This window comes from Onychostoma macrolepis, chromosome 15, assembly GCF_012432095.1.
Source record: "Onychostoma macrolepis isolate SWU-2019 chromosome 15, ASM1243209v1, whole genome shotgun sequence".
Lineage (NCBI taxonomy): Eukaryota > Metazoa > Chordata > Actinopteri > Cypriniformes > Cyprinidae > Onychostoma > Onychostoma macrolepis.
Genome location: NC_081169.1, coordinates 27,779,784 through 27,796,276, shown reverse-complemented (window position 1 = coordinate 27,796,276; position 16,493 = coordinate 27,779,784). Strand labels below are relative to the sequence as shown.

Sequence of the window (16,493 nt, the reverse complement as noted above, 5' to 3'; positions counted from 1 at the left end):
TATTGATAGTTTTCATGTGAAATCACACCCTTATACTGTAGGAACACCCAACTGGAGGGCAAAACGAAGCTTTGCTCCACTGACCGCCAGTTATTTTTACGCAGTTTGCATTAAGTCACGCGCCGGCTGTTGTGAACGCGCTCAGGACAGTTAGACATGGCGGTGGATCAGAGGTAAAAAACGATATAAATACAGTTCAGTTTCTTGCACAGACCAATCGTTTCGTGTCTAAAGACCTCAATGTATCGTCATGAGCCGCAGGGTTTAATTTGGTTTTGTCTGTGTATGTTTTTTTTCTCTCAAAGCCGTGGGTACCATTGACTGCCATTATATGACTGACAGACTGCAACGGTTTGAGTTAAAAATCTTCGTTTGTGTTCTACTGAAGAAACAAAGTCACCTACATCTTGGATGCCCTGGGGGTAAGCAGATAAACATCAAATTTTCATTTTTGGGTGAACTCTCCCTTTAAGGCACTCTTAAGTGTTTTTTTTTTTTTTTTTTTTTTTTTTACAATGTTTGGCGCACTGTTTAATGATTGAAATATTGTCACGGGTGCTTAATTGCAAATGGCCAAAACTTGCATTTTGTTTACATACCTTTTGTTTTATACTTTTGAGAGGTGATCTAAATATTGCGGCTGTGAAACAGATGGAACATTGACAGGCTTGTACTGCAGTTCTATGGTTGTTTTGCCCATAGACATAATATACTTAGACGCCTCATGACGTGCTGGAACGTAATCCAGCGTTGCCGCCATATTGGTTGGGTCTCCTCACTCTACGCTAGCACCAGAGTCAATCGGAGTCAACGGAGAGCGAGCAACTATGCCCGTATTTTGTGCATCTTACAGTTGCAATAACTGGCGCAGTATTGATACCGGATCGCGTGGGATTACCTTTCACAAGTAAGATTGAACAATACTTTTGGTTATTTTACCATTTATAATATTATGTCATCGTAACTAACATTACTTACGTGTAACGTTATTACAGCAGGAACTGGTACTCTCTCTCATTGTCTCTTGCTGTTTTTTTTCTTCTTCTTCACATTTTGAAGGTTTCCCAGTGATACAGGCTTGAGGAGGCAATGGGAAGTTGCTATAAGACGGGAAGGTTTTGTTGCGACTGAGTCGTCAAAGCTCTGTAGTGAGCACTTCAAGCCTGATGATTTTGACAGGACGGGTCAGATTGTCAGGCTTAGAGATGGTGCGACCCCATCTGTCTTCAACTTTCCATGTCATCTCCAAAGAGTAGGTGTATTCTTACTCTACATGCTAACAGAGATGTCTATGATTACTTTTCCAGGCCTTTAAAAAAAATGTACTGAGCTGGTACATTATATATGGGAGCTTGTATGTATATGTGTTACAGAAGGGTTGTGTGTGTGTGTATGAGTGAGTGTGTGTGTGTGTACTGGTTTTTGGGGTTTACGGGGACAAAATTTGTATAATGACATGGGTATGACAGAGGTATTACAATTTGAAGGTGGTTTATGAGGACACTATGTCCCCGTAAATCAAAAGGCTTAAAAAACATACTAAATGGTGTTTTTTTTTAAATCTAAAAATGCAGACAGTCTCCTGTAAGGGGTAGGTTTAGGTGTAGGGTTGGTGTAGGGCAATAGCACATACAGTTTGTACAGTATAAAAACCATTACGCCTATGGAGAGTCCCCGTAAACCACTAAAACAAACGTGTGTGTGTTTGAATGTGTGAGTGAGAGAGAGAGAATAAATTCAAATGAACAATCTAACTTGTTTCTTTATTAAAATATAAAATTCATTCATTTATACATTTATCAATATGCCATAGCCTACCATATGTCTTTGTTAAAGAGCATAATACAAAGTCTTTTAGCATGAAAGCACGTATTTTTCAATGTGTGACAGCGTCCTGTATCATAACTAAATCTCTGCCGTTTGTAACAAACCAAACCGTGTGAAAATCCAGTAAAAATTCAGGGAGTTATGATTATTGTAGTTGGGCGCCATCTTGCGTTAGCGATTTTGGCAACTCAGAGACCGTAAGTATATATATTACAGTAAAATTTTTGTAGTGTTCGTCTTGTTGCTACATCAATTATTTTGTACAGTGTAATGGACTTTTTCTTAGCGTGAGCTTTATGGTAATATGGTAAAATTGTACAATAATTTTGACTCAAAATCAGCGAATAAACACTTAATAAACGGGATAGTGTAGTCATCATAGCAAAATGGACTCCTGATTGTTGTTTATTTTGTGATATTGTCCAGTTGACTATCCATTATGCAGCTTCTTTTGGACATTTTATGGGCATTATTAGTTTTTATTTATAAGATTGCATCTATTATTTATTTATTTTAACTGCTAAAAATCTTATTCTGCAAGTTATATAAACTTATGAGACAAGAGAGGTATGTAAACTCGATAGACGTAATTGTGTATCAGCAGTCACCTGATACTTAGACAGTTCATTTTGTGTTCTTGTTAGGCTACTTCCGCCTGTTTCTCTCTTCCTCTCCCCCTCTGCCGTCTTGTGGGTGGGTGAAGGTTGTTGGTTTCAGTATCTTGAGGAAAGTGCAGCAGCCTGTTGAGGGACCCTGAACAGATCAACACGCATTACAATTTAATTACTTCCCCTCCGCAACACACACACAACAGAAGAATATCGCTCTGATCTGAGCCAACGAGTCCTGTGTGTCTCTCCTACCCCTTCATCTCAATTATTGATCAGCATTTCCATCAGTTTCATTGTTGAAATGTACTCCATATCCCATGATGCCTCCTACGCGGTTATTAAAAGCAAAGTAGTTTCCTGTTTGAGTCTAAGGAGGTTTAATCAGTTCAGATGCTATCAGGAAAATGCCACATCATGACAGAAAATAAAAAAGTACATTTAATGCATTTTAAGGGATACAAATCCAATGTATCAAAATGCAGTCCCTTTAATTTGGCTGCACTCCTCCTGTAGTGGTTTTATTGCCTGTCTGTTTCTGTTTATTGCTGGACAAACAGTTCACCCAAAATGCAAAAGAAGAGAAATGTCAATCTAACTTTATTGCTTCTTGCATGTCCTGTGATCAGTTCATTTATATTGATGTCAAATCTGATGCAATGTGTCTTAACTTGCCATAGTTGAATGTAGATTCATGTAAATTAAATTCAAGAGCTAGTGTTCAATTTTATGTTTTGATACCAAAGCAGACTTGAAATAGCACATTATAAGTGCCTTTTTTTTTTTTTTGGAACATCCTCTTTTGTTAAGGAAAAGAGCAGCTAGGACATTTCTGCAAAATATCTGCTTTTTTTTCAAACTCATACACATTTGGAATGACACGAGGGTGAGTAAATGGTTTTTATTTGTGTGTGAACTATTCCTTTATTCATTTATGCAATTTGCTTTTGAAGGAAAAGGTGAATCGAAAGTCTTCTTTGCTTTGAGCCACTTGCAAGTTAATGGCATCAAGTGTACAACCTGGAGGAAAACATTATTAAGGCATCATGCGTTGGAGATCTTTCTGATAGGTTCTCTTTGTTGCCTCTCATAACAAGGTCACTTTTCTTTATCGCACCTCAGCAGACAAGAAAAGAGAAAGGAAGCGAGACTCAGAGAGATAAGCAGATGTAAGAAGACCATGTGTGGCTTCAGGGAAGCCTTTGGGGATCAGAAATGGAAAGGAAACCACTCAACAAAAGGCTAAAAAGAAGAAGAGCCGTTAAACTGAGCTGCGACTAAAATATCTGTTTAACGCAGACACGTCGGTCACTGAAGCAGACGCTGGTGACGCACTCCTGACCTCAGAAGACCCTGTGATTGACAGGTAATCTCAGGACACTGGGAGGAGCCCAAGAGCGAACATCAGTCTGACGGAGAGAGAGAAAGAGAGGATGGAAGGATAGAAGTGTTTTGCAGTGCTGCCAGTAATGACTCATAGGTCAGATGTGTGTGTGGCTGAATCGAAATGAGTTTTAATGAGGAAAAAAGAAAATGTAAAGACAAAGGGTAATAGAGGAAGTGTGAAAAGACAATGACGAACCAAATGAGATTATTGAGTAACGTTTGACTGAGCAAAACTCTACGTTTCTCTACGTATTGCTAGAGTGTTGTAAATGGTTGCCAGGGTGTTGCTGTGCTGTTGCTAGGATGTTGTTAGAGTTGGTACAATGTTCTTGTTTTTAATTCCACTACAAATATATATATATATATATATACAGTGAGGAAAATAAGTATTTGAACACCCTGCTATTTTGCAAGTTCTCCCACTTAGAAATCATGGAGGGTCTGAAATTGTCATCGAGGTGCATGTCCACTGTGAGAGACATAATCTAAAAAAAATCCAGAAATCACAATGTATGATTTTTAACTATTTATTTGTATGATACAGCTGCAAATAAGTATTTGAACACCTGAGAAAATCAACGTTAATATTTGGTACAGTAGCCTTTGTTTGCAATTACAGAGGTCAAACGTTTCCTGTAGTTTTTCACCAGGTTTGCACACACTGCAGGAGGGATTTTGGCCCACTCCTCCACACAGATCTTCTCTAGATCAGTCAGGTTTCTGGCCTGTCGCTGAGAAACACGGAGTTTGAGCTCCTCCAAAGATTCTCTATTGGGTTTAGGTCTGGAGACTGGCTAGGCCACGCCAGAACCTTGATATGCTTCTTACAGAGCCACTCCTTGGTTATCCTGGCTGTGTGCTTCGGGTCATTGTCATGTTGGAAGACCCAGCCTCGACCCATCTTCAATGCTCTAACTGAGGGAAGGAGGTTGTTCCCAAAATCTCGCAATACATGGCCCCGGTCATCCTCTCCTTAATACAGTGCAGTCGCCCTGTCCCATGTGCAGAAAAACACCCCAAAGCATGATGCTACCACCCCATGCTTCACAGTAGGGATGGTGTTCTTGGGATGGTACTCATCATTCTTCTTCCTCCAAACACGTTTAGTGGAATTATGACCAAAAAGTTCTATTTTGGTCTCATCTGACCACATGACTTTCTCCCATGGGTCCTCTGGATCATCCAAATGGTCATTGGCAAACTTAAGTCGGGCTGGACATGTGCTGGTTTAAGCAGGGGAACCTTCCGTGCCATGCATGATTTCAAACCATGACGTCTTCGTGTATTACCAACAGTAACCTTGGAAACAGTGGTCCCAGCTCTTTTCAGGTCATTGACCAGCTCCTCCCGTGTAGTTCTGGGCTGATTTCTCACCTTTCTTAGGATCATTGAGACCCCACGAGGTGAGATCTTGCATGGAGCCCCAGTCCGAGGGAGATTGACAGTCATGTTTAGCTTCTTCCATTTTCTAATGATTGCTCCAACAGTGGACCTTTTTCACCAAGCTGCTTGGCAATTTCCCGTAGCCCTTTCCAGCCTTGTGGAGGTGTACAATTTTGTCTCTAGTGTCTTTGGACAGCTCTTTGGTCTTGGCCATGTTAGTAGTTGGATTCTTACTGATTGTATGGGGTGGACAGGTGTCTTTATGCAGCTAACGACCTCAAACAGGTGCATCTAATTTAGGATAATAAATGGAGTGGAGGTGGACATTTTAAAGGCAGACTAACAGGTCTTTGAGGGTCAGAATTCTAGCTGATAGACAGGTGTTCAAATACTTATTTGCAGCTGTATCATACAAATAAATAGTTAAAAAATCATACATTGTGATTTCTGGATTTTTTTTTTTAGATTATGTCTCTCACAGTGGACATGCACCTACGATGACAATTTCAGACCCCTCCATGATTTCTAAGTGGGAGAACTTGCAAAATAGCAGGGTGTTCAAATACTTATTTTCCTCACTGTATAAACATTTAGGGTGGTTGCAATGAGCAGAACATGTTTAGCATGTTTCTATTTGGTCTTTTAGGTATTCTGCATACATTTCTATTGCTTTTTATTATTTCTGGAGCACAAATTTAATATGGCAACACTTTATTTTACAGTGTCCTTGTTACATGTAATTGTTATTATTAATGACAATAAATGATGCATAATTGCGTGCATGTAAGTCTAATCCTAACCCTATAGTAAGTACATGTAGCTAATTAATATTACTCGGTACTTGTATGTAATTACACTGTAATATGGACACCTTTAATACTTGGTGTTTGCTTGATTTTAACAGACTAATTATTACATCTCTCTTTCTCTCAATTCAGTTTCCAATTCAGATGTAATTTATTGGCATGGCAGGCATTTCTAATAGTTACTATGAATTTAGAACAGATATTAAATGAACAAAAAGTAAAATGATAAAACACAAAGTATAAATTAAGTAAACAGAATTCTAACCGTAACATTTTAAAATTCTAAACTGTGTGTTTGTTTGAGAACGCATCACTGATGTGTTGACTCGTTTCTCTTTTTGTGACAGGCGTTGATGTACCATGCTGCTAATAAGATACAATCTCTTTTTTCCACATAATACATATTTGTTGTGTGTACGTGTCAGGACGAATTAATTCAAATTTGAAACTGATGATTTTCTCCTAATTTCCTCAAAGTTAGGCACTGGTGAGGAAGAGTTGCTCTTTGGCTTCAGTATGGTCATAACCAGGTATCTTTGGGCCGCCAGTTTCAAGTTTACTTTGATTTTGTGTTGTTTCAGTCCAACAAGTCATTTGTTTTTATGTTTATTAATTATTTTAATATGCTTGGACAATTGCATTTGGGACGAATTGTGACTTGTTTCTCTTTCAAGTTAAAATAGGGTGGTGTTGAAGAGATCATTTCCCCAAGGGTTTTGTTCACAGCAAAGAGCTGAGGAACCACACACACACACTATCATATAGCAGCTTTAATAACTCAGTAGGTGTGTATCGATTATACAGGCACCGCATATCATAGAGAAACTTCCTTGTTTTGATTCAAAATCAACAACTAACACACATTCACAGTTTGCAGTGTTCACCGTGACAAAGGTGGGTGGTAACATCAGTGAGGGGACACAGGTGTCAGTCAGCCAAACCCCTTAGCAACACCAGCTGTCAACATCTGTATCCATAGCAACTGTGCTTGTTCTATGCTTGGCAACGGCATTTCAGTAACAAATTCCAATCAATGATAGCAACTAATTATTCCTCATCTGATTAACATGAGCAGGTTGACATTCTCATTCTCACTTGACATTGCAGTGTTTATTTAAATGAGTGAATACTGAGTCATCATAATTAAATGCTTTTAATGTGTAATTTTCTATCTATCTATCTGACAGCATTTGTTATTTTTTGTGTAAGTGTGCTTGTTCATATATGCTGAGAGAAAAAGAGTGCTTAGATTTTTTTTTTCCTGCATACTCTGGTTAAAAGCTCCTTTGTGTGTGTGTGTTGATGCTATAAATACTCCCAACCGGTGAGTCATCGACCATTGCACCAATCGGTCTTTTCAACCGTGTCCATTCTGGCACTATCTATGCCCACATACACACTCACACAAATTAAGCTTTGTCATTTAAATCCAGCTTAACAGAATTTTGCTCATATATTTAGAAAGCTTTTGGCACAAAGCAAATATGGAATTAATTAGAAAAGCTGTTACATAAATCACTCTAAAGTTTGGAGTTGTTTACAAGCCCCTGACCTCTAAACTGTGTCTCTCATCTCACTGCCAGCTCCATCAGGATGATTCCAGCACCGCTCCTGATCCGCACAGCAGTGTGTCAGTGCAAGACAATCTGTGCAGCTGGAAACCTGCCTCCAGTGTTCAGAACTTGACACACTTCACCCTGTGTCCTAATCAGCGATGTGATGTTTGCAGCAAATGTTTCCAGTGACAAGTAATTTGTCTGTCTGTGCATAAATTGAAAAGCCTCAAAACATATTTCATGTTTATTATACATATTGTACAGTATACCATATTTCATGTTTACTACACATAATGGAACTGGATTTTGGACCAATGAGATCGAACTATAGACTGGGCTTTAATGCAACAACGTCCACACATACAGTGTTTAAAGCAATAGTTCACCAAAATAACACATAACACAAAAATGTTTTGAAGAATGTTTGGGTTTGGACCTTCACTCTCTCTGCTCCTCTATTTTCTCTTTCCACCAGAGAGAAGAAAACCCTTGTATATCTTCATAATATCTTCTTTTGTGTTCCATAGAAGAAAGAAAATCATTTTGGAATTGCATGAGGGTAAGTAAATGACAGAATTTTTAATTTCTCACTTAAAATTGAAGCTTATTGTAAAGTGTTACCAGCTCTTTGCGCATTTTGTTTTGTGAACCCATAAACAAATGTATTTGTGCCTTAGATAGAAAATCAAAAACTCAATGTGAAGAAGCACTCAAAAATATTTTTAGCAAAGCGCCAACCAGTTAACCTTAAATTTGTTTGATTACATTTCTTTTTCTTTCAGATCTGACTTGAGGCGGTAAAACAAGATAGTTAGCAACGATTCCCCACTGAGATTAAAGCAGACGGTATCTAATCATCTGCTTTGCAACATGCACGATTTTAAAGCTAGTTCTGTTTTTTTATGGCGCCAGGTCAACGCAAAGTTGAAAGCAGGATCAAAGATTGTCCAGCACACATGCATTCACAAAATACACAGAGACAGCAGCTCTAACAAGCATCTTGTTATCATGTTCATTAGATTTAGTTGCAGAGAGAAAGTGTTGCTTGTTATATTGGGATTTACAGTACATATACACACAGAGTCAAGTTTTCAGATTTCAAAGAGTCACTTATTTATTTTGACCATAATATCATCATCTTTTATGTTTTGCTAGTTTACTCTCATGCATTATGTTTTCCAGCAGTCGTGGTTCAGCACGTATTCATGCTCCAGGAAATGAAGAGCTTTGGGAAAATCAGCTGGGGGTCTCTTACTAGCCTCCCGAAATCATGAAGCTTATCTTGTTTTGTTTTATTATGTCAAGTTCAGCTAATCAGTGAGTTCAAACCAGCGTCTGCTCAGACCACCAGAATGAAACACTAAAACTGAGATCTGATAGCAAACTCAGGTCAAAATGAAGGTTCTTCATGGTTTCTTGCCCATAGCTGTGTAATTCTGTATGTTAAAATGCTCTCTCATATCTCAGTTTTGTGTTCTGACTACCTATAAGCCAGCCATTGTTAGTTGGATGTACTGAAGAGTGAAAAACTCTGACGCATTCAAAGCATTGATCTGTTTATTTGAGCAAGCCAATATGACAACAACTGAGTCCACCAATGACGTAAGCTTGAGGAAGATTCCTGTTAGATACCCTTTAATTTGAGATGCAGAGACAATTATACGTAAGCCTTTCATAGGTCGACCTCTTGACATCATCTCGACCAGCCCAACAATTTGGTATGAGTCAATCTATTTGTCCAACCAATTTGATGATGCTAGTGGTGCAGACGTTACACACTTCACTTTTAATGTATCAGTTATATCTACTAGACTGCGATGAGAAAACAGGAAAGGAACTGGGGGCTTTTGAATAATACGTTCCATATGTTTTTCCAAGGAAACTGACCCTATAGTAATCTCATGTCTCCTTCAGAGTTTTAGAAGAGATCTCAAGAATGCCATCAAAGGTTGAAGATCTCAAATGAAAACATTTCTCATTGAATACCTAGACCTAATGATCATCTGAACTACTACATCAACATTAGATGAATATTGACTAAGCATCAACTAATTTGTGTCTATTTTATCCGTCCTTAGGCATTTTAGGAGAAACATCTTAAGTTCATCCTCTACTGAAGCGTAATGAAGAATTCTATTAAGTCTCGCAGCATTTTTTTTTCTCTCTGGGTAGGTCCAAAGAAACATCTTATCAACAACCGTTTTTGGCTGTTTAGGGTTCTTGAGTTTCTCTTTGCATTTTAAAAGTTCTTCATATCAGTTTTTGGGTTTTTAAGCAACAGGGCACAGATGGTTTTCTAAAGAATTATAATGAAAAGGACTTTATGGAACTTCAAATGGTATACACCCCTTTGTAGTTTTAATTGGAACTTGAACAGTAATCTTTTACAGCAGAAGGCTTGAGTCTGTTTTTCACATTCTTTAAATATTCTGGCCAGTTTGATCTTCGCCATTGTACCATTTCATGCAAAATTACATTAACATTTAACTTTATGTGCTTCCTTGGACTTCACTACAGCACCCATCCACCCACTCGCACATCAACACGCCCCTCACACGGATGTCCTTCCGCCATCCGGATATCTGACTGCCACATGTAAAGTAAGCGCTCCCTTTGGAACCTGTTGCCATAGAAACTCTCATTAAGAGCCAAGAGACATGAAACATTTGCTGTGTTCAGACTCCTTTGAGGATGGTTTGGGTCAGTTTGTGCATATTATCAATATGTTCAATATTATTGGTACTCTTGATCTTCCTAATTACATCTGACTATTCAGATTGTTACCCAACATTTTTAAATATGAATCAGTCGAGTTGGGTTGCCATTTAAGACATGGCAATCCACATGTTCTATTAAATGGAAAGTTATAAAGGTCAGATGAGAAAGAGAGAAATGAAAAGAGGGGTAAAGAGAATGGATTTTATTTGTTTTTCTGTATTAGGGATTTACATGGTAAATGTTAGTCTCAAATGTCAGCGTGACTAAATCAGTGAGCAAAGAGGAAGAGAGAAATTACTTATTTTACCATTTATTTTGAGCACAAGTGCACTGCCAAAACATGTCTATGGCAGTATGTGAAATAACCCAGCAATTAAACCCAAAATTAAATTTATTTCCTTGTGCTTTTTCATGGAGACATAGATGGCATAGTGCAAGTGAAATGTTTGTGAGTGCACTTTAAAGCACTGTTACGAAATCTTATAGATTTATCTGCCGGCTTAATGATTCTAAAAATTTGATTATTGTGGGTCTGTCAAATATAAGGGTTAGTACTACACAGCATCAGTCAAAGTTGTGGAGACACTGGTATTGCTGTATTTTGTAACTCTTTGTGTGTGTGATAGATGGTATTTATGGGTTGTATATGTTGTCTATTGTCTTTTTTAAATCTGGACCTTAAGTCTGTAATAAAGTTTGATTGATTGAATCATGGACCACAAAAAAAAAAAAAAAAGATATTGGACAAAATGTTTACATTTTATGTTTACTTTGTGGTTGTAGAGCTTCAAATTTAGGCCCCAGCCCGGCAAGTGTCGGACAGCTTAACAATTACCGGCCCCAGTCGAGCCTAGATAAATGTGCGCTGCATCCAATAGTTTGTGCGGAGAGAGTGGAAGCTAAAGCGCAGGACATGGAGGCACCAGCGCAATCAATTTTTTTAAATGGAAACAACTTAAAATACGCCGTAATTTTTGCTCATAAAGGTAAGAGTACGGTAATACATCATTCGGAACTGTAAAGGGTCTACTTTTAATTTGTGTGCACTCACAATATCAACAAAACGTCTGCTTTTAAGAAAATGATGCGCTTTCTGCCATCTAATCTTGAACAGGAGCGCATCACAAAAATGAACCGAAAGTCAGCGAATACTTGCCTCACAGACATGATAAATATATCTATAGAAAGCTTTAAATGGCTACTTAACGAAATAAATCAAAAACTCTTTCATTATAATCCGTGAAGATGCACTTCTCTCTAAAGGCGCCTCTAATGAGGAGATGGTGAGTCAGGATCATCATCTTTGCAACACTGACACAGAAAACACTAGTTTATTAGTAAATAATTCAAATATATCCTTACCATTTCCCTCGGACACATTCATGGTAATTACTTTTGCTGGGGCTTTTGTATTTGAAGCAGAACTCTTCAGCTGCGCTCTGCTGCTGCGGGACTCTAAACACCGTTGAGGGACGGTCTCGGGTCTCGTGTTGTTTCCACCAGCGCGGCAATTTTTTTCATCACTAATTGGTGGATGTCTAAAATATAAAAATAAGGAGAAGCCTAAAACAGGCCCAAGGTCCGGCCCGCGACTGAACTATGACGTGAAAATTGAGGCGTAAAAAAGTCAGGGCTGAAGAAAAACGTTTATATTTCCATCTCTAAGTGATAGTTGTTTCATCATGCAGACCTTCCAAATAAAGGCAACTGTCTCTTACTCTGTTCATATGTTCCTCCATGTTGTTCAGTTACAGCGTTTAAGTCAAGTCATTTGTATGGAAAAAGTAATGATCAAAACTTCGGAATTCACGAATGAGAATTGAAACGGGCCCGAAGCGCTCGTGTTCGCAAAGCATGTTGTAAAATAACCAAGCTCAAACCACCTCCGAAAACAGTCTCATTTCAGTTCGCTGAGATATAATTGTAGGCTACATGTGGGATAAACATTCGTGTTCCCTCGAACAAACCAGGTTTGCACAATAACATGATGGGATTCGCGCACTTCAAGTCCTCTGAAATCAGATGATAGCTAAAACTCTTTGCTTTTCGCAGATTAATCTTCCTGTCCGATTAATTCGCATTTGCATAGCTGACTGAGCTGGACTGAAGTTTTAAAAGCTGCTTATGTGAATGTGAATTTTCATTAGGCTAAATAATTTTCCAGTTTGTTCCACAACGCTATCATAAATTCAGAAGACTTGGAATACAGTGCTAATTAACCAGTTTTACAGCTATTTTACGCCCTTTGCTGTGATAAATTTCCTCTAGCTACTTCATTGTATGCAGAGCCAAAACATGCTGTTTTGGGGGGGGGGCATGATAGTCAAATGCATCATAAAAGAGCTGTCCCCGGGTGAGTTAACAATACAACACTTACTGTAGCACAGAAACAATAAAACTGATTCTGAACACTCCATTCATGCCATAGATGTTACAGAGCCACAGAAGACAAGCATAGAGAGGGAGGATGTGCCTTTCATTTCCTCTGTAGGGAGTATGAGTCACACTAACCTCTCTTCTGACTCCCTCGTTCTGTCTTTCACACAGTCGCAATCATTTAATCAAAATGAATCTATCTGGGAGCGTAAGGTTGGACCATACTCAGAAACAGCTGGAAGTGACCGCACGTGCAAGCGTGCTGTTTGTATTTTGTCTTCAGATAAAATTTGATTTTCATGACATGGTTTATTATTCATGATCTTTGATAGGGCAAAAATGATTCATTAAATTATTCACATGCAGTGTTTTGTTCGGAAGTTTTATTCATTATGTATCATTGTGTTTTATGTAACTCGAAAAAACTAAATGAAATGTTTTTCAAGTTCACCACAGCAACAGTTGGGTTTCACTTTTTGCACTTTAAAAAGAAATATTGATAATATTAATGCTGAATATTTTACTTCAAAAACTTTCCTAATACTGCGTCCAACTCACATCAGATGAACTGAGGAAATATTTATTGGAAAAGAGCCACTCAGACGGAACATGCGAGAACTTTCCACTGCACTCCCTGGGGCGGAAGATGGGTCACTGACACTTGTGCATGTGATGTCATTTCATTAGGACAACAAAGACTGATGATTATATGAAGGATTCTGGTTATAATCATGCAGATCTGTGTGAAGCACAAAATCATGAAATTTAGAAAATCCCCTTTGTCCCCTGAATGAACATCTAGCCTATTCTCAATGGGAATAATACAATGAAAAATGTTTCAGGAGTGGACGCTTGAAAGATCTTTATCCCTACAATGACGCCAAGAGCCTCTCATAATCTTTTCTCATCTGCAAAGGGGTTCCGAATGTCTAATTACATCTGTTTCAGTCCCTCAGGGCCAGTGGAAAATATCTAAAATAATATTCTTTGAAACATTACATTTCTGAATGCCTATATCTTAAAATGTTACCAAGAAAATCGGTCTTACATTTATTCTAGGTTCATAGGTCTAAAAAGCTTTAAAAATACCTAATCTGTGAAAAAAAAAAAAATCACTGGAGAAGCCCCGATGATCTTTGACTCCCCCAAGTGGCAATAATCGGTATGTGCAAACATAAACAGCCACAAAACCTTCACATTCTGAAGGAACATTTTATTTAGTTTACACATAAAATAAGGTAAAATTTAAATAGACCTATCCATGCATGTATAACAATATATACAGATCATTAAAAAAAAAAAAAAAAACACATGTGTGAATGCAATATAGGCCTTTAAAGTAAAATGAATTTTTAGAGTTTTGTTCAAGTGACTTCCAGGTTTATCGCAATGTTTACATCGCGTTTAAGGCCTGAAACATACTTCACACAAGTATGCGAGGAAATACACTTCTAGTAACACAAGTTGAATTTCGTGCGTCATTGTATTCCAAGACGTGGCAAATCCAATTTATATCACAAGTTAAGAGCTTCTTGTGTAAAAATCTGTTTCTGGAGTAAGAGTTCATACTTTCCATCAAGGCACTTCGGAGAACTTTCATCACGTGAACCACAGTTCCCGCCAAGTTACTACAGTTATTTACAACAGTAAAACCTCAATAAATTAGCACAGGATTTTCTTAAAACAGTAGAAGAAGCGTTCAGAAACTTTCTTTAGTTCATTTTTGTTTTATTGCAACTGTGGCTAGTACCAACTTAAAACAGTTTTATTTGCAGTAACATTAACTGTGGTAAGATAATCATTGCTTTTCGGCGGGAACTATGGTTGCCACAGTAAACGGCATATTAAGGGTTTGCAGGGAAGCTCAGAGCACTTCTTTGAGGTTTTCCGAGCCGGTTTTCTGCGGATCCTCGTGTCCGCCGCTGTCCGACTCCTCTTCAATGGCGAAGCGCACATCGGCGACGGAGCTGAGGGAGCTCACGCTGCTCTGCTCCACCGAGCACAGCGCGCACGCCAGAGGCGCCAGAACCCTGCCGCCGTCCAGCGTGCGGCCCGTGGTCAGCATGAACGGCACCGGCGTGGAGCGCAGGGCGGGAAACGCGGGGAGGCTGAAGCTGTGCTTCTTCTGGCTCGCGCCCCACTCTCGCTGCTCCTCCTCGTGCAGAAGCCGCGTGAAGGCGTTCGTGCGCCTCTTCTCGCGCCGTTTGGTGCGCAGGTAACCGAGCATGATCCCTGTGAGGAAGACTCCATAAAAAGATACCACGATGATGACGTACAAATACGCGTTACTGTCGCTTCCACCGGGCAAGGCGATTCGGTGGGTCTGCTGCGACGAAAGCGCAGAGGTGTTGCGCGCCAACTCCATTACTACTAACGAAACGGTTATCTGTAAAATTACAGAGAGAGAGAGAGAGAGAGAGAGAGAGAGAGAGAGAAAGTTAAAACGTAGTCCTTTCAATGATGTAGGCTACAAGTAGTCGTAGTAGTATAGTAATTACAATAGGCTAATAATAATAATAAATAGCAATAATAATAATAATAAGGTGATTCAAGAATAAATAATAATTAAAAAAATAAAAAATAAAATAGGCTTAATAATAATAATAATAATAGGCCTAATAACGAGAGGAAGAAATAAAAAAATAAACATCTATTAAAAAAATTAAAAATAAAATAAACATCTGTTAAAAAGGTTAAGACTGAAGCTGGATCAGAAACAACCTAAATGAAAGTGAATAAAAAAATAAAAATAAACTAACAAAGTAAAAATAAATCGCTTTATAGTAACTTTATTAACATTAATACACCACTCCAATATTTAGATATGATTTAAAAAGACGTAGGCCTATTTATGTTTGAGAGTACAATTTTAAGCATTATTGTAAACACATTTAATGCAAACTCTTATAAAGTCATGAAAAGTCAAAAACAAAGTTAGTCACTCACCGGGATGTTTCACCCTGGAGCGCGTCGGCCCGTTCCTCGCTTTTATTCGAGTCTCTCTGGCTTGTAACGGGGTTGTCAGCTGAGTCCGGCTTAAATAGCGGATCCCATGCGTGGCCACGCGCCAGGAGGATCTGTGACAGAGGTTGAGGGAGTCGAGATCCTCACGTCCTTCCTCACAGGATTTGAGTCCCGGCCAGAGACGCTTGAGCTCACAGCCACATTCTTATGACGTTTAATGGAGTCCAAGTGCGCAGTGCTGCCAAATGTGCTCATCCATCATAACATAACCAGACAGGCTTGCTTTAGGAAAGCCTCTTATTGAGCAGGCCACCTTGCCTTTCAAAAACCGGAGGAATGGCTTGCACGAATTATGCAGAAATAAACCACCATTGCCGTCTTAAGAGAAATGCTCACCCGAAAACCTCATGTTGCTCCAAACTGAACTTGATTTTATTCTAGTTAAAAAAGACAAAAAGCACTACAAAAAGTATATTTAAAGTAGTCCATATGACACTATCCACTTTATTTTTAACTGGCTAATGGGTTAAGGCTATGGTATACAGATTCGTCTACTGGGCATGCGCACATTAATATAGCGTAATTTTTATCACACTGAGTGTGTACAACAATAATTACTGTTTTTGCATTATCGTAAGGGGTAGGTTTAGGTTTGGGGTAGGTATAGATGTTAATGAAACACAATCTAATAGTAGAAAACTTAATTTATTGTTAGCTTCATTGTTTAGCTGTATCCCTTCTAGCCACAACCAAGCTAATGGCAGGCATGGCCATTTGTAAATTTAATGAGTGAGACTTCCGGTCTCATTTGCTTCCAGTTATTTTACCTGAACAAAAACAGACCGTTATGCTGTTTGATATTGGTATTT

At 38.6% G+C, this 16,493-nt stretch overlaps 2 protein-coding genes and 1 long non-coding RNA gene across 3 annotated transcripts; 2 read left to right on the top strand and 1 right to left on the bottom strand.

Annotated features, from left to right (window-relative positions):
- Positions 1 to 633: 633 nt before the first annotated feature.
- LOC131554410 (THAP domain-containing protein 6-like) lies at positions 634 to 3,914 on the top strand. Its single transcript, XM_058799811.1, has 3 exons — positions 634 to 907; positions 1,060 to 1,252; positions 3,558 to 3,914. The coding sequence occupies exons 1-3, from the start codon at positions 828 to 830 to the stop codon at positions 3,606 to 3,608; spliced, it is 324 nt and encodes a 107-aa protein (XP_058655794.1). The 5' UTR covers positions 634 to 827; the 3' UTR covers positions 3,609 to 3,914.
- Positions 3,915 to 7,344: 3,430 nt separating this feature from the next.
- LOC131554411 (uncharacterized) lies at positions 7,345 to 9,919 on the top strand. The gene is made up of 3 exons (XR_009274389.1): positions 7,345 to 7,758; positions 8,042 to 8,125; positions 8,349 to 9,919. It is a non-coding gene; the product is annotated as an uncharacterized LOC131554411 (long non-coding RNA).
- Positions 9,920 to 13,860: 3,941 nt separating this feature from the next.
- On the bottom strand, positions 13,861 to 16,100 carry kcne4 (potassium voltage-gated channel, Isk-related family, member 4). The gene is made up of 2 exons (XM_058799810.1): positions 15,607 to 16,100; positions 13,861 to 15,046 (listed from the first exon to the last, which is right to left on the bottom strand). The coding sequence occupies exon 2, from the start codon at positions 15,023 to 15,025 to the stop codon at positions 14,525 to 14,527; it is 501 nt and encodes a 166-aa protein (XP_058655793.1). The 5' UTR covers positions 15,026 to 15,046; positions 15,607 to 16,100; the 3' UTR covers positions 13,861 to 14,524.
- Between the last annotated feature and the right edge of the window lie 393 nt (positions 16,101 to 16,493).

Bases quoted from the DNA above. Each gene is read 5' to 3' on its own strand.
- LOC131554410 (XM_058799811.1), top strand. From the start codon at position 828: ATGCCCGTATTTTGTGCATCTTACAGTTGCAATAACTGGCGCAGTATT. The intron at 908-1,059 runs GTAAGATTGAAC...CACATTTTGAAG, and splicing joins CGTGGGATTACCTTTCACAA to GTTTCCCAGTGATACAGGCT. The intron at 1,253-3,557 runs GTAGGTGTATTC...ATCGCACCTCAG, and splicing joins TTCCATGTCATCTCCAAAGA to CAGACAAGAAAAGAGAAAGG.
- kcne4 (XM_058799810.1), bottom strand. From the start codon at position 15,025: ATGGAGTTGGCGCGCAACACCTCTGCGCTTTCGTCGCAGCAGACCCAC.